Genomic DNA, 22,364 nt, shown 5'->3' with positions numbered 1-22,364 from the left:
ATATCGCAGCAACCGTAGTCCCAGCAACCACAGCAAGAACATCCATGTAGAATTGAGGTCCAAACCATTTCCATGGTACTTCAAGCGGTACCGTCCTCAGCAATCTCCAGACTGTAGTCTCCAGTTGATGAGAGCTCCATCCAGAGGCAAGGCATCAGGATGGATCCTGCAGGTCCGGAGAGCAGAAGGGATCTATATAACAATCTGTATTATATATCAGAGTAATACAGAATAATAATAACGAAGGCACTTTTCAAGACTTGCTGCTACTTGGGATAGAGAGTGACGTTCCTATTGACAAAGAGGAAGTCATCAACATCTTTGAACAGATGGTTTCCCAACAGAAAGTTAAAACTTTGAGACAATTCATTTAGCAGAAAGGATCAGGATCACTGGCATGTCCTTAAAATCATGTGTGGGTCGACAGAAGGAGTGAGGGAGAGGGAGGTAAAGAGAGAGAGAGATTGTTAGGTAAGGCTGTATGCTTTGCGTAAAAGAAAGTCTACTCATTGTAAGCTTGAGTAAACAAATACGTTTTCAGCCTAGACTTAAACACTGAGACTGTGTCTGAGTCCCGAACACTAATTAGAAGGCTGTTCCATAACTGTGGGGCTCTATAAGAGAAAGTTATTCCCCCTGCCTGCACTTTTTGATCTAAGTAGGCATGGTGGATCAAAGAAAACCAAAAGTTCACTCAGGTATTGTGGCGCGAGACCATTTAGTGCTTTATAGGTCAATATTAGTATTTTTTAATCAATGCGAGATTTCACTGGGAGCCAATGCAGTGTGGATAAGATCGGGGTGATGTAGTCGTATCTTCTATGATACTAAGAAGCCAGGTCAGCAAGCAGTGCAGCAATTTTACATTTGAGCCCCTGCTGCTTAGGGCTTCTGTAACATTGCATAATTCAGTATATAAACAATAACAGTTCATCTATGCAAGTCGGTTTTCAGCTTTGACCTGAAAAGAACTGACTTCTCAATACTTGGCAACCTTACATGTGACTCATTGATTCAGGCAGAGTCAAAATAAACTGCTCGAGGGTGGATCATATTGGTTCACACTGTGTAGTTAATATAGAGGGTAAGAGGGCAGGTGAGTTGAGACATGGATGCTGAGTGGAAGGGTGTAGCAGTGTCCTTGTTCTGTGTTGCCTGTGTGAGTGTTTTCCTGCTGAAATGGAGAGAACTCCAGAATTTGAAGAGGAAACTGCAGAGAGCCAGAGAGAAGAGAGAGAAAGAGCTGGGACAGGCAGAGAAAGCTGTCAGCTGCTTTAAGACTCAGGTATGCACGCACACACACACACACACACACACACACCGGGTTCACCTGTTCATCAGCACATGTAGTAATAATAATAATAATAGTAATAATTTGTATTTTCAGGAGCCTTTCAAGGCACTGAAGGACACCTTCCAGCATAAAAACATATGAATAAAATACAAGATAAGCACAAATTAAGGGGCCGTCTCTAAAGTTGCATACGACATTGGTATACATGTTTCTAACTTCAATAGCATTTGAAGGGAATGTATAAAACCAACTGTAAAGAATTCATGAAGGTGTCAGCTATAATGCACACCTTTTAGATTTTTGAGATTTAACAAAATAAACTATTAAATCATATGTAAATTTGATATGTATTTCACTACTGAATGGGCCCATACACAAAATATACCATAATTTAAAGATTAATAGCATTTGAAGGGAACGACTTACAGTCACACAACCAGCTGTAAAGTGTTCATGTAGGTGTCAAAAAAAATCTAAAAGGTGTGTGTTATAGCTGACACCTGCATGAATACTATACAGTTGGTTTTGTGACTATACGTCATTCCCTTTAAATGCTATTGAAGTTAGAAACGTGTATACCAATGTCGTATGTAACTTTAGAGACGGTCCCTTAATTTGCGAATATCTGCAAATATCAAACATCCAACTTCAAGCTAACTTTATACCAGTGTTTTGACTTATGAGCAGACAAATAAGTGCGCAGAAGATGATCTTCAAGAACGTGGGGGAATGTGAAGTTGAAGAAGTTCTGATAGAAATAAAGAGGAGCCACATGATGAGCAGCTTTGTAAGTAAGCGTGTTACGACCCCGGTCTAGGGTCGCGGTGTAGCATAAAAACTATTAACATAACTCAATCAAAATAATGAGGTCGACACACGTTTCGTTCAACTCTTTGATTTCCCTGACAATTTAATGATTGCAAGAACGAAATAATCCCAAAACAAACAGAATCACTCAGAAAGCAAATCTCCTTCAGGACTGGGCAAGGCCAAAATAATAAACAAAACAGGCGCTATCTTGCCAAGTATCAATTTAAATAAACTAACAACAGACAAAGGTACTTCAAAATAAAATACTAACTTAACTCCCTAGCTGAATCAAAACGGAGAACAAAAGACTGACTCAAAATAAACGGCACCCAACCCCTACAGCTTTCGTGATACCAAGAAAAGAAATATTTACAATAGGTAGCAATATATACAAATAATAAACTCAGCCACACCATATACGGCAAGACAGGGGAATGGGACAACATGATAGGAACATAATTGTCCCCACCTGTCCAATCCCCGTGCACAACGTCAGCAGGTCCAATTGAGGCAGAGAGATCTGTGAGAGCAAAAAAAGGGGAGAGAAAGAGAGAGAGAGAGAGAGAGAGAGAGACAGAGAGTCCAATCTTATAATGGACACAAAAACGAACCGCTCACTCGTTCACTCATTCACTAGTCCCTATATAGCGAATTAGCATTGAAGCGTTGGCTTGAATTTGGATGTTCGATATTCGCAAACAATTAAGGGACCAGCTCTAAAGTTACATACAACATTGTAACCTATAACATATAACATATAACATGTAACATACAACATTGTAACATAAAGTTACATACTACATGTTTCTAACTTTAATAGCATTTGAATGGAAAGACTTACAGTCAGGGGCGCACGGTGGCTTAGTGGTTAGCACGTTTGCCTCAGGCCTCCGGGGTTCAAGTCCCGCCAGGGACTGTGTGTGCGAAGTTTGCATGTTCTCCCCGTGCTGCAGGGGTTTCCTCCGGGTACTCTGGTTTCCTCCCCCAGTCCAAAGACATGCATGGTAGGCTGATTGGCGTGTCCAAAGTGTCCGTAGTTTGTGAGTGTGTATGTGAGTGTACCCTGCGATGGACTGGCACCCTGTCCAGGGTGTACCCCGCCTTGTGCCCAATGCTCCCTGGGATAGGCTCCAGGTTCCCCCGTGACCCTGAAAAGGATTAAGCGGTAGAAGATGGATGAATGGATGGATGGACTTACGGTCATAAAACCAACCGTAAAATGATTATTATTATTACATTTTTATTATTACTTAAAAAAACAACCATAAAGTGTCCATTTAGGTGTCCGGTATGACGCAACCCTTTTAGATTTTTGATATTTAATAAAATAAAACGATCAAATCATGTGTAAAATTTGCCATGTACAACCCCAGTTCCAAAAAAGTTGGTAAGCTGTGTAAAATGTAAATAAAAACAGAATGCAATGATTTACACATGTAATAAACCCGTATGTTATTGACAATAGAAGATAGAAAACATATCAAATATTTAAACTGAGGAAATGTACCGTTTTAAGGGGGGAAAAAGGTCATTTTGAACTTGATGGCCACAACACATCTCAAAAAAGCTGGGACGGGGGCAACAAAAGGCTGGAAAAGTAAGTGTAAGTAAAAAGAAACAGCTGGAGGAACATTTTACAACTAATTAGGTTGACTGGGAACAGGTCAGTGAGATGATTGGGTATAAAAAGAGGATATTATAGAGGTGGAGTCTTTCAGAAGTAAAGATGGGCAGAGGTTCAGCAATCTGCAAAAAAACTGCATCTACAAACTGTGGAACAATTTCAGAACAATGTTCCTCAACGTAAATCTCATCATCTATAGTACATAATATCATCAAAAGATTTCGAGAATCTGGAAAAATCTCTGCGCGCAAAGGACAAGGGTGAAAATTAATATCACATGCCCGTGATCTTCGGGCCCTCAGGCGGCACTGCATTAAAAACAGGCCTGATTCTGTAATGGAAATCACTGCATGGGCTCAGAAACACCTCCAGAGCTCATGGTCTGTGAACACAGTTCACCGTACCATCCACAAACGCTGGTTAAAGCTCTATCATGCAAAAAAGAAGCCGTATGTGAACATGATCCAGAAACGCTGCCGTCTTCTCTGGGCCAAAGCCCATTTAAAATGGACCGAGGTGAAGTGGAAAACTGTTCTGTGGTCAGACGAACCGAAATTGTTTTTGGAAACCATGGATGCCAAATCCTCTGAACTAAAGAGGACTAAAGAGGAGATGGACCATCTGGCTTTTTATCAGCGCTCAGTCCAAAAGCCTGCATCTCTGATGGTGTGGGGGTGCATTATTGCCTATGGAATGGGCAGCTTGCACATCTGGAAAGGCACCATCAATCCTGAAAGGTATATACAGGTTTTAGAGCAACATCTGCTTCCATCCAGATGATGTCTTTATCAGGGAAGGCCTTGCATATTTCAGCAAGACAATGCTAAACCTCTTATTGCATCTATTATAATAGCATGGCTTCATGGTAGGAGTCTGGGTGCTGAACCGGCCTGCCTGCAGTCCAGACCGTTCACCAATTGAAAACATTTGGCGCATCATGGAATGAAAAATACAACAAAGAAGACCCAGGACTGTTGAGCAGCTAGAATCCTGTAACAGACTCTAATGGGATAACCTTCCACTCTCAAAACTCCAGCAACTGGTCTCCTCAGATCCCAGACGTATACAGACTGTTGTTAAAAGAAGAGGGGATAATACACAGTGGTAAACATGGCCGTGTCCCAACTTTTTTGAGATGTGTTGCTGCCATCAAATTCAAAATGACCATATTTTTTCCTTAAAATGGTACATTCACTCAATTTAAACATCTTATATGTTTTCTATGTTCTATTGTGATTAAAATATGGGTTTATGAGATTTGCAAATCATTGCAAAAACAACTGCTTGTCATGTTTATTTACTATTAGGCTTATTTATTATAAGTAATAAATATATTTATTATTTAAAAAAAATAACACCACTACAAAATGGAAGACACCCTATATATAGTACACTATTAATTACGTACTGCATCTTGTGTTGAGGGTGCACAGTAGCTTAGTGGTTAGCATGTTCGCCTCACACCTCCAGGGTTCGATTCCCACCGCTTCCTTGTGTGTGCGGTGTTTGCATGTTCTCCCCGTGCTGTGGGGGTTTCCTCCGGGTACTCTGGTTTCCTCCTCCAGTCCAAAGACATGCATGGTAGACTGATTAGCATGTCCAAAGTGTCCGTAGTGTATGAATGGGTGTGTGAGTGTGTATGTGATTGTGCCCTGCGATGGATTGGCACCCTGTCCAGGGTGTACCCCGCCTTGTTCCCGATGCTCCCTGGGATAGACTCCAGGTTCCCTGTGACCCTGAAGGAGAACCGGTATAGAAGATGGATGGATGGATGGATGGCTCTTGTATTGAATTAAATGAAGTTGAAGTGCCACCTGCTGGCCTATTAGGTGAAGTGCAGACTATTAGGTCAAGAACACGAAAAATGGAAATGGCCTTTATTATGTTACCATTTTTTATAAGTACGCAAAAATAGTAAAGATAATAACTACTAATAAAAAATCTTATTTATTATATTTTCATTTATTCTTTATGTATTTTATTGTATATAGTTCTGCAGTAAATGCAGATCGGGCGTCTGTCACAGCTCGGTCCGATCAGAACTCAAATTCCCAAGATGCAACACTCACTTCTCATGCATGCATGCGCTCACCATCCCCGGAGTTCTGATCAGACACACCTGGCACCAATCACACACACTCACCGCTAGTATTTAGGGAAGTCATTCACCCAGTTTATATGCGAAGTATACGCTCAGTAGCTCGTTTCGCTGCATTACCAAGCCGTCCTAGATTGTTTGTTTCTCGTGATCATCGAACCTTGTTTTTGGTTTCAACTACGCTCTCTGCCTGACCCCGTTTGTATCGTTCGCCCGATCGCTTGACCCTTGCCTGCCCTACGACTACGCTTCTTGAACTTCCCGATTCTACGCTCTTCACCCGCCGCCCGCTCCTGCTTCCGTGCCGCTTCGAGGTTCGTGACAGAATACTTCGCCTTCCAATGGAAGCAGTGGGAGATTGTTGGCCGCAAGCCATCGAGGGACATGGCCGGATGATTAGTGAACATGATCACAGTCTCGCCCACCTGACTGAGCAGGTAGCTCGGCTAAACCAAGCCGCGCAGCTTTCTATGGCGCCGACCCGCCGCTTACCTCCCACTCCAGCGCCGGAGAAGTATGATGGAGAACCGGCACGCTGTCGAGGTTTTTTACTCCAGTGCTCCCTGTTTTTTTCCACGTATCCAGACATGACGGAGAATCAGAAGATAATCCACTTCATGGAACTTTTAACCGGGAGAGCTCTCCTCTGGGCTACCGCGGAATGGGAACAGGAAGGGAATGGTATCAGCACGTATGAGCAGCTGACATCACGCTTCCGCACTGTATTCGATCACTCTCCAGACAACCGGGAGACTGGGGAGGACTTATTGTCCTTGGTGCAGGGATCACGTTGTGTGGCGGATTACGCTCTTGAATTTCGTACTGTGGCCGCTAGGAGCGGATGGAATCAACCCGCTCTAAAAGCTATGTTTCGCCGGGGATTAAATACCGACATCGTAACGGAGCTGGCGTGCCGCGATGATCAGCTGACCCTCGACTCACTCATCAACGTAGCTATCTGCCTGGATCGTCTACTACGGAGCCGCCGCTCCTTACGCAGCGAGGCGGAAGCACCGGCATCTGAGAGCCCTAGTGAACCCATGCAGCTGGAACAGACTCGGGTGAGCATGCAGGAGAGAGAACGACGGCGCCGTGAACATTGTTGTTTCTACTGCGGCGAGAGGGGCCACTTCGTGCAACAATGCCCTCTCAAACAGTGCTCTACCCGAGGGGAAACCAAAACTGCCCGACAACCTCAGCCAGGGGTGAGTTTAGAACCCACTGCCCAGTACTCAGTTCAGTCTGCATTCGTATTACCCGTTATATTGGGTTACTCAAGCGTTTCCTGTATTCTAGAGGCGCTGATCGACTCTGGAGCGGCGGGGAACTTCATTGACCAAGAGACCATACTCCAGTATAACATCCCCGTTCGTCCTCTCAGCACCCCCCGCCGTGTCCAAGCCATTGATGGGGCCCCCATTGGAGATGGCTTAATCACCCACTGTACCGAACCTATTAACCTCCGCACCAGCGCTCTTCATCAGGAGAAGATTACGTTCCATGTCATTGTGTCGGCCCGGCATCCAGTGGTTCTCGGTCTTCCTTGGCTCGAACATCACAATCCACAAATTTCATGGAATCAAAGGGAGATCACTCGCTGGTCAGCTCACTGCATCAATCACTGTATTCAAGTCCCTGTGATCTCCTTAGCATCCACATCCATTGAGAGCCCGGACAAGGCAGACAACGTTCTGATCCCCAGTGTTTACGACGACCTCATAGAAGTATTCAGTAAGAAGAAGGCTAGCGGACTACCCCCTCATCGATTTGCTCCCAGGCACTACACCACCACGAGGGAGAGTCTATCCGTTAACGGTCACTGAGCAAAAAGCCATGGAGGAGTACATTCAGGAGGCGTTAGACCAAGGGTATATACGACCATCTACTTCTCCAGCATCCGCGGGGTTTTTCTTCGTGGAGAAGAGGGGAGGAGGTTTACGACCATGCATCGACTACCGGGGACTAAACCAGTGTTGAGTCAAGTACCGTTACCCACTACCTCTAGTACCAGTCGCTCTGGAACAATTATGCACTGCCACCATCTTCACGAAACTGGACTTACGCAGTGCATACAACTTGGTCCGGATTCGAGAGGGAGACGAATGGAAGACTGGGTTCAGCACAACTTCAGGCCACTATGAGTACCAGGTCATGCCGTATGGGCTTTCTAACGCTCCCTCGGTCTTCCAGTGTCTAATTAACGACGTGTTACGTGATATGCTGGGATGCCATGTGATTGCCTACATCGACGACATTCTGATATATTCTAACTCCTGGGCGGAACATGTTCACCACGTCCGCCAAGTTCTACAATGACTGCTCCGTCACCAGTTATATGTTAAAGCTGAGAAATGCGAATTCCATAGAACCACCATTGCGTTTCTGGGATATGTCATCAGCCCCGAGGGGATCTCCATGGACCAAGAAAAGGTCCAGGCCCACACCCACGACGATCAAGGAACTACAGAGGTTTCTGGGGTTTGCGAACTTCTACAGGAGGTTTATCAGAAATTTCAGTGCCATCGCCAACCCCCTCACGTCCCTGTTAAAGGGGAAACCCAAACGTCTGTCATGGAATCCAACTGCCCAATCCGCCTTCGACAAGCTCAAAAAAGCCTTCACTACTGCACCCATCATCAAACCTCCGGACCCATCCAGACTGTTTATAGTGGAGGTGGATGCGTCAGAGACCGGGGTAGGAGCCATTCTATCCCAACGATTTGGAGAGAAGCCAAAGCTCCATCCGGTGGCATTCTTCTCGCGAAAGCTTTCCCCCGCTGAGAGAAACTACGATGTGGGAAATCGTGAACTCTTGGCAATCAAGTTAGCACTGGAGGAGTGGAGACACTGGTTAGAGGGGGCTACACATCCATTTGTCATCTTCACAGACCATAAGAACCTGGAGTACCTTCGCACTGCAAAGCGACTCACACCCCGCCAGGCCCGATGGGCCCTATTCTTCACCAGGTTTCACTTCACGTTATCCTACAGACCCGGGTCCAAGAACACAAAAGCTGATGCTCTGTCTCGTCTCGACCACACAGAACGTGTCAACGAGCATGAAGAGTACATCATTCATCCTTCATGTGTTATCAATGCGCTAGAGTGGGATCTGGACCAGGAGCTAGAGCAGATTCCCCAGTCACAAGTACCCGTAAAGTGTCCTACGAACAAACTATTTGTACCCGAAGAGTACCGCCAAGAACTCATCATCTGGGCACACACGGTACTCGGCACAGGACATCCAGGGACACAACGCACACACCATCTCCTAGAAGAGAAGTACTGGTGGCCCAATATGGAGGGAGATATACACAAGGTGGTGACGTCCTGTTCATCTTGCGCACTGAATAAGGTACCAGCTGGGAGGCTCAAGCCCTTACCTATACCCGAACGCCCATGGTCACACATATCCGTAGACTTCATAACAGACCTGCCTAGATCCCAAGGAAATACCACAGTTCTAGTCACAGTGGACCGGTTCTCCAAGTCCGTCAGTTTCATTCCATTACCTGCTCTCCCCACCGCATTTGGGACAGCCGAACTTCTATTCCAGCATGTGTTCAGATATTTCGGCATTCCGGAGGAGATTGTCAGTGACAGGGGCCCGCAGTTTACTTCCAGAGTGTGGTCCAGCTTCATGACCAAGATGGGAGTGACAGTGAAGTTGAACGACAAGTTGAACGAATCAATCAGGAACTGGGGCGATTCCTCCGTACTTTCTGTGCCAATAACCCAGAGGATTGGAGCAAGTTTTTGCCATGGGCCAAGTACGCCCAGAACTCACTACGTCATTTGGCTACCAATCTCACCCCTTTCCAGTGCGTGCTAGGTTACCAACCTCCACTGTTCCCGTGGAACGCAACTCCCACCACAGCTCCGGCCGTTGACCACTGGTTCGAACGTAGCGAGCGTGTCTGGGCTGACACGCACCGACGCCTGAAAGAGACCACAAGCACAAAGCAGATCGCCACCGCAAAGAACACCCTAATTACCAACCAGGCGATCGGGTGTGGTTGTCCACAAAGGACTTGAGACAAGCTCATAGCTGTAAAAAACTAACGCCAAGATACACTGGACCATTCAAGATCCTCAAGCGAGTCAATGAAGTCACCTACTGTCTGGAACTGCCACGACATAGCCGCATCTCCCCCTCATTCCACGTATCACGTCTCAAACCTGTTGTCAACGGTCCACTAGCCACCGAAGTACCAGCTGAAACTCCTCCGACCCCTCTGGAAATTGATGGACAACCGGCTTACCGTGTCAAGAACATCCTCAAATCTAGACACAGGAGGGGCAAGCTGGAGTATTTGGTCGAGTGGGAGGGTTATGGACCTGAGGAACAGTGCTGGGTTCCCAAGCAGGATATACTGGATCCACAGCTTACTAAAGACTTTCACGCAACTCATCCTCATCTCCCTGGTCCACGACCCCGGGGAAGGCCAAGAAAGAACTCTGCTCCTGGAGTGAGCCCTTTGGGGGGGGGTTCTGTCACAGCTCGGTCCGATCAGAACTCAAATTCCCAAGATGCAACACTCACTTCTCATGCACGCATTCGCTCACCATCCCCGGAGTTCTGATCAGACACACCTGGCACCAATCACACACACTCACCGCTAGTATTTAGGGAAGTCATTCACCCAGTTTATACGCGAAGTATACGCTCAGTAGCTCGTTTCGCTGCATTACCAAGCCGTTCTAGATTGTTTGTTTTTCGTGATCATCGACCCTTGTTTTTGGTTTCGACTACGCTCTCTGCCTGACCCCGTTTGTATCGTTCGCCCGATCGCTTGACCCTTGCCTGCCCTACGACTACGCTTCTTGAACTTCCCGATTCTACGCTCTTCACCAGCCGCCCGCTCCTGCTTCCGTGCCGCTTCGAGGTTCGTGACAGCGTCACTCTGGCGTTGCAGTGAATTAATTCCAAGCTGAAGACAAAGAAATAAAACGACCGTATGATCTGTACAGCCACACATTAGTAGTGGCACGAATGTATTATTTTAATTATTTTAATTATTTTAATCATGCAACCGTTAATAAATGATGCCATAACAGACCATTTACAACAGTTCTACTCAAATAACTCGTACTATATGGCCAGAAGTTTGTTGACACCCGACCATCACACTAATATGTGTTTGTTGAATATCGCATTACAGATTTATTCGCCCCTTTGCTGCTATAATAAGCTTCTTTTTGGGAATCTCCTAATAAACTCTTCCGGGAAGGCTTTCCACTAGTTTTTGGGGCGTGGCCGTGGGGATTTGTGTTCATTCATCTACAAGAGCGTTAGTGAGGTCAGGTAGTGATGTTGGGATGATGAGGAGGTCTGGGGTGCAGTTGGCGTTCCAGTTCATCCCAAAGGTGTTCAGTGGGGTTGAGGTAGTATTTATGACAGTTTTACCTTTTTATGAATGTCGTGATGCGATCTATCTATACAGTTATATATATTGTTCTGTTAGACCATTTTCCCATTTTGTGTGTTTATATGTGTGTGTACGTGTGAATTCGCTGCTGTCTTTCTCACACTGCACAGTATGTATCACGCTACATGTCTGTCTGTCTGTTTGTCGAGCTACACGTCTGTCTGTCTGTCTCTCTCCCTACCTTCCTGTCTGTGTGACCATCAAACTACATGTCTGTCTATTTCAGCCTATTTGTCTGTCTGTCTCTCTGATTGCGTAACATCTGGTTTGATCAGTCTTGTGTGTTTGCAGAATGCTGGTGTTGATTTGAGCTCCATCGTGACTCTCCCTCTAGCTGAGCTGAGTAAACGGATCAGAGATGGATCTCTGCAGCCCGACGCTGTTCTCCACGCCTACATGGAAAAAGTTCAGTGCACTCTGGAATCTCACTCATTCACAATTTCACACAGTGTTCGCACACCCACACGTGCCCCCAGATCTCACCTGTATACACTTACATATCCAATTTCTCTGCCATCTCTGCCATTAACTCAGTAAAGAAAGGACTTTGTCTTTAGATATGAGAACCGTATCTGAGATGTATCGAAAACGTAAATAATACACGGGTGATACTGAACTCTCCTAGGTAGTAAAATGTTATTTTACGCTTTTGTGAACACAGACAAACACGATTCACTCTTTGCTGTGTGTGTTAGGTTCGAACCTTTCTATCATAAGCGCTGCATTCAGTTTAACACGAGCCCAATGCTTATTAAACTAGTGCTTTAATTGTGCAGAAGTTTGGCAGCTGTGTGAAAACTGATCACTAAACATTTGGTCAGGTAACAAATCGTGTAGTAAGAACTCTATACTCAACTTGTCCTGTGCCCTAAAGGCTCTGGAGGCGAACAGGAAAGTGAACTGTAGCACTGCTGTCCTCACGGAGAGTCTGAAACAACTGCAGGACATCGAGTCGCACAAAAATGGCCTTCTCTACGGCATTCCCATCAGCATCAAGGACAATCTGGATTTTGAGGTACTGCGGTGGGGAGACACATTCTATTCTATTCTATCTACAACCCCGATTCCAAAAAAGTTGGGACGCTGTGTGAAACGTCAATAAAAACAGAATGCAACGATTTGCGAATCTCATAAACACGCATGTTATTCACGATAGAAGATAGAAAACATATCAAATGTGTAAACTGAGGAAATGTACCGTTTTAAGGAAAAAAAAAACTATAAGGTCATTTTGAATTCGATGGCCGCAATGCGTCTCAAAAAAAGTCAGGACTGGGGGACAACAAATGGCTGGAGTGTTGAATAGTAAGAAGAAACAGCTGGAGGAAGATTTTGCAACTAATTTGGTTATTTGGCAACAGGTCAGTAAGATGATTGGGGATAAAAAAGAATATCTTAGAGAGGCGGAGTCTCTCAGAAGTAAAGGTGGGATGGAAGCGTACAGTATGTTGCTCTAAAACCTGTAAAAACCTTTCAGCATTGATGGGGCATTTCCAGATGTGCGAGCTGCCCATTCCATAGGCACTAATCCATCCCACTGTCTCTACAACAGAATAAGAACCCTCAAGTTCCACCCTTCAGTACGGACTATTATACACACACTATACCTCCCCGCAAATTGTATAAAGTGTTTCATTTTTTTTTTCTGATTTGAAATAAGCGCTGTATATGTGTATATATGTATATGCTGCTACACCAGAATAAAGAATACAAAAAAAAAGAAAGAAAGCTGGCTCTAAAGCAAGCACACAAATCATAAAAAGTTTCTTTTATTTGTGTTTTTATTCGTGTGTGTGTGTGTGTGTGTGTGTGTGTGTGTGTGTGTGTGTGTAGGGCTACGACTCTACCTGTGGCGTGTTGACTAAGTTGGATGATCCTGCCGTTAAGGACAGTGTGCTGGTCTCGGTACTGAAGAAGCAGGGTGCGATCCCCTTCATCAAAACCAACATCCCACAGGGTCTCCTCAAGTAAGAAACGCTCTACAAAACACACACACACTCGGTGTCGCATGTGCTTAGTGAGGGCAGGATGCCAAGTGGAAGCCACGCCCATTTCAGCTCAAGAAAAGAAAGCTTATTATTAAGTAGCGTCTACACTCGACTTGTTTTCTTTCTTTCTTTTTTTTTAATTTTTTATAAATCTGATGAAAAGAGAAATATTGGCACTTCTGGAGCTGGCATACTTTTATACGCTGTTCTAAAACAAGTGCCTATCTGAAAAGATTTGGACTGGGTATGATGCTTTATGAATTATGCATTTATGCATTATTTTGCATTTTTTTGCATAATTATGCATAATTATGCATTATGAATTCATTATGAGTTCACCACCATCACTGTGCTATACAGAACGAATTCTGATGCTTTATTGAACTAGTATTGTGTGTGTGTGTGTGTGTGTGTGCTGTTTAAAAAAATTGCAGCTATGAATGTAGTAACCCCATATACGGGAGGACGGTGAACCCCTGCAACGTCGAGAAGACGTGCGGCGGCTCTTCAGGAGGCGAGGGTGCTCTGATCGCTGGAGGAGGATCTATTCTGGGTCTGGGAAGCGACCTCGGAGGAAGTGTCCGCATCCCGGCAGCCTTCTGTGGCATCTGCGGCTTAAAACCCACAAACAACCGGATAAGGTGTTTTTATATTTCATGCGTGAGATCAAGAATGATAATTGCGCATGTAGTTATAATCCCTTATACAAAATATCGCAATATATGATAATATTATTACGGTGGACACGTTCTCCTCGTTTAATTCAGAAGGTAACCATCGTCCTTTTTTGATTGAACAAATGTATAAAGGGCCTAGCTGTGAGAACATTTGAACTCATTTGAACTTTTGCTCGCATTTCCTCATTTGGATAAAAGCGTCTGAATGTAATGAATAAATGTTAATGTAACTCGGGGCTCAGAACTCAGAGCTATTAATGTTAAAGCTCACTAGCCACTATGGATATTTGCTTTGCCAATTCAGTAGCCTGTTAGCATCTACACTGGCCAGTTGAAAATGCCTTATGAGAACATGATTCATAGGACTGTAATTCATAACACTATAACGATGACTTTCTTTTCATGCAGCTTGCATGGACTGTCTTCGTGTGTAAAAGGTGGGAAGACAGGTAAGACAGCTCCAGATACTCAGTTCCTATAGATTTGGAGAGTAGTAGCTAGCAAACGTGACCATTAAATGACAATGTCTTTGGAATAAATGTTCGTTTCCAGCCGACGTCCGTTGGTCCCATGGCCCGTGATGTTGAGAGTCTGGCTCTGTGTATGAGAGCTTTACTCTGTCCAGACATGTTCACTCTGGACCCTACGGTTCCTCCAATACCGTTCAACCAGCAGGTACTGAACGCAGTCCGCTCCAGTGCAGCAGTATTGCGTGTCGTGTCTCTTGATACTTAATCCCATTAATTTTTCTTTTACCAGGTGTACGAGAGCTCTGAGCCCCTGAGGATCGGTTACTATGAGAACGACGGGTACTTTCAGCCGTCTCCAAGCATGAGCAGAGCTCTACTAGAGACCAAAGAGCTCCTGGAAAAAGCAGGACACACGGTATGAGTGCTCGAGCCTCACGTGTATCATATTAGAGCTAACAGTAATCAGAAGTAGTATTATAATCCGTAGCAGAGGTCAGATCAGAAGCAGAATTGATAAGCGCATGCAAATCTCTTCGTCATTATTAAAGCCAGATCGATAAGAAACAAGAGTGGAAAAACTAGGAAGACAGTATTGGGGTTCTATCACAGGTAAATGTGCTAGCTCATATTTATACCCCTGTGAAACAGGAAGTCATGGTTGAACAATTTCCTATTCCTAGTCACCCAGTGGGAATAAACTTCATAGAGGTGCCAATAATTGTTGCACACCTATAGTTAACAAAGGTGTTTTTTTTTTTTTTGGGTTAAACCTGTATTGTGTTTGCAATCGTTTGATATCCATACATCTATAATCATGTATAGATGTGTGTGTGTGTGTGTGTGTTGTGTGTATTTTCCTTTCTCTACTCTGTAGCTAATTCCATTCAACCTTCCTCGCATATTCACCGCCTTCCATGAGTTTGTTGTACGGGGAAACACTGCAGATGGATGCGTCACACTTCTAAAGCACTTGTGAGTCCAATCTCATGTCATCATTCGTGTTTCATCAGCGTTTCAGAAATCTGTTAACGTGGAGAACGCTGTGTGTTTTCAGCGAGGAAGGCCCCGTCGATCCGTGTATGCAGCATCAGTTCAGACACTGGGGTTGTCCCAGGTTCGTGAAGATGTTCTCTCTGCTCCTTCGACCTGTTGTGAGTTTAGATGGTTCATTTACTGTCAAGTCCAGCGAACCGCGGGCTTACACGCAACACGATACGATTCCGATACACGACGCAACGATCCGATATTTGACGATACGTCTGAATTGGCTACGATAGGATCCGATTTAGGATGATCTGATTAATACGTGACCAACTTTGGCCCTTTATTTGTGATTATGTAGAGGAGGGCTTTATTTTAAAAGAGTTATGGCCAACTAATGAAAGTATTTACTGTACGCATCACTTTAAAAATATGAATTTTTTTGATTGAATCTGGTCAATAACGTAGGGACTGATCATGAGGGATTGTGAGCACTTTATAGATTTATAATGAACTAGTTATAATACATTCAGTCAATACTGATTGCAGAAAACCGATTTTAACGCGATCTCCTTTATGTACTAATTTATTTATTTATTAATTTTTAATTATGCGCTTCTTTTGTTTGACTTTTTTTTCCACGTCAACTTTCTAAACTAAACTTCGTCAGCCGATGATCATCGACACTTACTCAAAATGCTCAATATTGCATTTTGTGTGATTTAAAAAAAATAAAATAAAATTGTTATTGTAATTTTTTTTATTTATTGCTTAATTAATTCGTTTATTTTCTGCAATAAAGTTCAGAATAAAATTCCAAACTTTATCGCAACAAAGGCAAAATATATTTTATTTAAAAAATATTTGATTTAAAAAAAAAAAACCCCAAAACTTTTAATTCTATGCTAATAAACATTATATATGATACTATTCCAGTTAGATATTATTATTGCCTATTTTTTATTATTATTATTATTATTCTATACAACATTTGCATTGCTTAAAACTATTGGCCTGTATTGTACTGTACCTTTAAATTTCCCTCCTTATCTTCTTATAATTATATATATATTTTTAAAAGTTATATCATGACATTATTTCCATGTCGGTATTATATAAAGTGGTAAGATTTTTAGAAGGCATGAACTTTTTCTTAACTGTAATTCTAACTCTAACTCATAATTCAGTGCGCTAAAGATTTTGACCTATTTCTTCAGACTGTCCTAAACACAGATTGCGCTTGTGGTAAAAGTATATATTTTGAATCTTTTCCCTCAGTATCCACGCATGGCCGCAGTTATACACGCCACCTGTGGAGTCAGGTAAGAGTGGAACACATACCTGACACGTAACCGTGACCATTCAGATACAGTCCTCATTTATTTAAAGGAACAGTTCAGACAGGAAATAGAAATCACACACAATATTCACAAAACCGTAAAAAGGCGTGTGAGGTTTGCTCGTTTCGTTTTGCACTGGAGCTATGCGAGGATAATGTAGCTGACGAGTAACGGAATCTTACAGCCTCTGCTTTATCATTGTATATCTAAATCATCACACACACACTTTGTACATGAACAGTTTAATAAAACAGCATATTTACAAATCAAATTGGGACGGTGTTATTATGTAAATTGCTTCTAATAACAAGCCAGAGTGATTTTAATGTTACTGAATTTTTTTTTTTTTTTTTTTTTTTTTTTTTTTTTTTTTTTTTTTAAACCAAATAAATATCCATAATGCTAATCCAGATGGGTCCGACCGCATTTTTATATTATTTGTCTTTCCGGGATCACTTTGGAAAATAGGTAACACTGTGCACACTTAGCTTGGAATATGGCCCAGTCTGCTTATACTTGTTACGAAACGAGACTGGGACAGGAAGTAAGTGCAGTATAAAAGTCTTTGTCCCACTAAAGTCAATCATGCAGGAAACGGGAAACGAGGTCTACACAAGAACTCGAACTGAGGCACGAAACATGAAACTTAGAACAAGACTTGGAACCGCTACCGTTTATCACAATTACCTACTTAAACAAATACTCATCTGTCGCTTAACTATGGCCTGAAACATGAAACCAGACATAGCAATCATTTGCCTAGGACTATGGCCTGAAACAAGAAACTAGACATAGCAATCATTTGCCTAGGACTATGGCCTGAAACAAGAAACTAGACCTAGCAATCATTTGCCTAGGACTATGGCCTGAAACAAGAAACTAGACATAGCAATCATTTGCCTAGGACTATGGCCTGAAACAAGAAACTAGACCTAGCAATCATTTGCCTAGGACTATGGCCTGAAACAAGAAACTAGACCTAGCAATCATTTGCCTAGGACTATGGCCTGAAACAAGAAACTAGACATAGCAATCATTTGCCTAGGACTATGGCCTGAAACAAGAAACTAGACATAGCAATCATTTGCCTAGGACTATGGCCTGAAACAAGAAACTAGACATAGCAATCATTTAACTAGGACTATGGCCTGAAACATGAAACCAGAACAGACCATGGAAACATTACCGCATAGCACCATTACCCCACTCGGTATATAATACTGCGCCAAGTGCGCAGCAACGCGAGGGGTTTAAATAACAACTGTGATTACCTTGAGTGCTGACAGCTGGTACCAATCATTACACTCTCTCAAAAATCAACCAATGACTGAACAGGGTGGAAACCAAACAGAAACAAATGCTCTCCGGCTCTCCGTGCACGTCGTCGGCGCAGCGCCATCTGCTGGCGAGATCGTGACAATACTAAACGTCTTATCCTTTCCACAGACTATTTACTGTTTATTGTTACTCTTCGACACCACCTTCTACTGTCATGACTTATAATCCTACTATCTGGCCCTTTTGAGTCTGGTTCCTCTCAAGGTTTGTCAATGGTGTCTCAGGGAGTTTTTCCTCGCCACTGTAAATCTACATCCTGTTATCTTACACCAGTCCCTCCGAATTGCCGCGGTTTCACGTTCGCAGAAATCGACGCAAAATCAAGCGAAACTCTTGGGATTTTTCAAAATTATCGCACATTGTCACCAGATTTGGACCGCAGCCAAAGCCCAAGCCCGCTTCGATTCATTCGAGCGTCGAACACGAGTTCAGACTTCTGACGCACCGCAGTGTCTGACGTGGCCTCGTCACACTTTTTCCTGTGTTCTCTGCTTTGTAGCTCTCCTGCAGCTCTGTGGAAACAGCACCGAGAGGTCGAGGTATGTGTGTGTGTGTGTGTGTGTGTGAATATATTTATTGACGTTTGCATATTTATTATTCAAATGACAGGAAGCGTTCGAGCTTTGCTTTCATGTTGGTAGGATTATATCCGTGAGACGATAGCCGGCAAACCGATTACATAAAGAAAGCCCGCTTAACCGCAAATCATCACTATAAATAATGAATATTTAAAAGTATTGCTTTTAAATGTTGTGCTGTAGCTGTATCCTAATTTTTAGTGCCTCACCCTCACCCTGACTCATCAAGGGATTTGTAACAGGTTTAATGCAGCATGTGATACACTGTGTACCTACTCACAAACCAAATTAGACGAATCAAGAGACTTCATATGCGTATATACACTGTATGGCCAAAAGTATGTGGACACCTGACCATCACTCCCATACGTGGTTCTTCCCCAAACTTCTTCTTTACCACAAAGTTGGAAGCACATGATTGGACGGAATGTCTTTGTAGGCTGTACCATTACACTTTCCCTTCACAGGAACTAAGAGGTCCAAACCTGTTCCAGCATGACAGTACCCCTGTGCACAAATCGAGCTAAATGAAGACATGGTGTGTTAAGTGTTAAGGTTGGACTGGAAGAACTCGAGTGTCCTGCACGGAGCCCGGACCTCAACCCCACTGAACACCTTTGGGATGAACTGGAGCCTCCTCGCCTAACATCAGCGCCTGACCTCAACCTCACTCAACGCTCTTGTAGCTGAATGAACACAAATCCCCACAGCCACGCCCCAAAATCTAGTGGAAAGCCTTTCCAGAAGAATGGGGGTCATTATAACAGCTAAGAGGGGTTACATCTGGAATGGGATGTTCATATAGTGTGTATATACTTGGGGTGTCATTCAGGTGTTGATATGGATGTGACGTGGGTATGGACATGCATAACCGTATTTAGATTCAATACTGAAGTGGGCGTGGCCTAAACAGGAAGATAACTGCTTCACATTCAAGTTAACGTCTTCATATCTGACCACTCATTCATGCATGCACCCTTCGCCTTTTTTTTTTTTTTGCTGCATCCCATGGGATCCCATACTACAGTGATTAATTAATGACCTTCCAGTGTCTATATGCAAAGTGGGCGGGGCTAACCTTGTGTAACGCTTGTGTCATTGTCTTCAGCTGCTCTGAGTTACACTGCGCTGTACAACGTGCTCAACTTCCCTGCTGGAGTCGTTCCTGTCACTGAGGTCACGGCCGAGGACGAAGATCAGCTGAATCACTACAGCAGATACTTTGGAGACGCCGGGGACAAGACCTTTTTCGAGGTGAACATGATAGACATGCAGTTTATTTGTAACCTCTACCTCATAGAGGTCGTGAAAGTCACCTCAGAACATTGATGTCAGTCATTATTTTATTTTTCTTCCAGTAGCAGGACATGCAAAGCAACTCGTTTGTAATATTAAAGATGCGTCTTAACTCATTTGATGAGCTCCTTAATTTTCTCCCCCCGCTTAATAATAAGAAATAATCCATTTTATAGACAACTCTGACATAAAATCAGTTAACCTTCCTGCATCTTTTATCTCATGTGACTTTCACTATATCTACTGTATATATCTTAATAGCCTAAATAGTTTGAGTGCCTTTTTTTTGCTCCCCATTTTCCCTGTAACCACCCATTATTCATTAATATTCATGAAGCACTTTATTAATATTCATTAACCTGGTAATAACAACATCATTTTCATCATGTCAATACAAAAAAGGCACTTTAAAAATCAGGCTCTTTTAATGTGCTGTGGACTTGATGATCATAGTCAGAAGGAAAACTGGCAGTAGATTGGGAAATTAATTAAAAGGATCATTTATTTGATTCAAAGAGATGCTTTAAATGAGCCCCAAATCTAGAGTTTTAAGGAATTTGGTTCTAAAAGTCATCGTTTTATTGACCCAAGTTTCATTTCACAGACAGTAAAATTCTGAATCTCGCCACAAGGCGGCAGTATTTCTACTTTTGTTTTGTTTTTACAGGTCTGTAGCTTCTGTTGCAAACTACATGCTAATCATATGGGATGGTATATGAAATTCAGGGGAGGTCTGAGCACTTCTAATTAGACTATAATTCTCTTAATTTGACAATCAATGGACAATCCACTCATTCTAATTACACAATTACGTCATAAATAACCGAACAGTAAACACGAATGTATTTCTCTCTCATCATGCCAAAAAAAAAAAAAGGACAAAACTGACACTTCCAAACACCCCTACAACGGACCGTACCATTTCTTAATTACCTCAGACTTACCCAGAAGTTAACTTAGCCAAATGTCAGGGCAAACGTTTTAGTGAATGAAGTTGCTGACTGTCTTGTGATGTAATAACACCAGTGTTAACTGTTCTGTGAATGACTGTGTGTAAAATGTTAACTGAATATACACAATATCTGCTAGTGTTAATTAGTTAACTTATCTTAATGGTTAACCACTAGACTGCAAACATGTCAGTGAAGGATGTGATGTTCAGTAGTGTCCAAGATTTATTTTATTGGTAATGAATTTTTTTTTTTTTTTTTTTTTAATAAACTTGATGCTTATTGGTCTGTTTTCACTTTGGTTAACGGTTTCCTAGAGTACCCACAATGCAGTTCGTCTACCTGATGCTAGATAATAATGCAGTTGGATTCAACCCCTTCATCTCTACCTAAAGACTGCGATGCAGATGCAGCGGCGCTTTAGGCCTTTAATCTGTCCAAGTCTCTCACCTCTCTCATCTGCTACACTCCGCTCAAACAGATCAGCTTCCATGGCTTCAACTTTAACACTAATCCCAGATTTTATCTGGATGTGGGCCACTTCAGGCTCATATCCATTTTGTCTGGGCCAAAAGAAGGCCAGCAGTGCCGCATCACTGCATGAAGTGGCCCACATCCGGAGAAAATCTGGGATTAGTGTTAAAGTTGAAGCCTTGGAGCTGATGGAAAATAGCAAATATGGCAACGTGTAATCTGGATGTGACCTTAAAGTGGCCCGTGTGGTAAATAGTGAATATGGCCCTAATATCACAAAACAAATGTGGGCCACCTTTGGGAAAAAATGTGGTGCTATGGCTGGCTTGTGGCCCAAATCTGGCAAACAGGAGCGGACTGCCCAAGTGCCATCGTTCAACGCTGTATGTGGGCCGGGTGAAAGTGTCAGGTGTGGGCCGGATCTGGGCCACAACAATTTTGCTATCTGGGATACCATCATCAACGTGAACTTGTAAACCGTCTTCAGGGTATTGAACAGGAACTGTATTGTTTATGTTTGTGATCTGTGTGTTACAGGCTATACGAGGCGGTGTGGGTCTGCCGATAGCAGTGCAGTGTGTGGCTCTGCCCTGGCAGGAAGAGATGTGTTTACGCCTAATGAGAGAAGTGGAAAAGCTCTGTGCCAAGAACAAATTCTCCAACACGCACCACTAAACACACACACACACACACACACACACACATACACACTCCAGCCTATAATCTGAAGTTGATCTGTATCGCACTGATTAATAGTTCAAAAGGATGTCGCGTAGTGAAAACAGTTAAATCACTTTCTTCCTCGGCACAGAGTTCTCAATCTCATCACTGTACTTAAGATTCAGACCCGTGTATAGGCGCGGCCTAAGGTTTGAAGGCAGGGTTGTCTGTTATTGATTCAGTTGATAATAAAATTATGATTTGAATTGTATGATTTCATGTTATTACAGTCTTATTCTGCATTAATGTATGAATGGTGCTTCTGAGACTAAATGCACCACTCTAAGGTCGAGTGTG

General features: G+C 43.1%; 1 protein-coding gene across 1 annotated transcript; it reads left to right on the top strand.

The window, feature by feature from the left end:
* Nucleotides 1–1,091: 1,091 nt before the first annotated feature.
* On the top strand, nt 1,092–22,281 carry LOC128615120 (vitamin D3 hydroxylase-associated protein). The gene is made up of 15 exons (XM_053636977.1): nt 1,092–1,285; nt 11,547–11,660; nt 12,130–12,270; nt 13,089–13,222; nt 13,678–13,884; nt 14,329–14,377; nt 14,473–14,595; nt 14,680–14,805; nt 15,265–15,362; nt 15,445–15,541; nt 16,650–16,693; nt 18,489–18,588; nt 18,691–18,715; nt 19,721–19,881; nt 21,885–22,281. The coding sequence occupies exons 1-15, from the start codon at nt 1,109–1,111 to the stop codon at nt 22,020–22,022; spliced, it is 1,734 nt and encodes a 577-aa protein (XP_053492952.1). The 5' UTR covers nt 1,092–1,108; the 3' UTR covers nt 22,023–22,281.
* Nucleotides 22,282–22,364: the final 83 nt, after the last annotated feature.

Source organism: Ictalurus furcatus, chromosome 11, assembly GCF_023375685.1.
Source record: "Ictalurus furcatus strain D&B chromosome 11, Billie_1.0, whole genome shotgun sequence".
NCBI lineage: Eukaryota > Metazoa > Chordata > Actinopteri > Siluriformes > Ictaluridae > Ictalurus > Ictalurus furcatus.
This window is presented reverse-complemented; position numbering and strand designations above follow the sequence as displayed.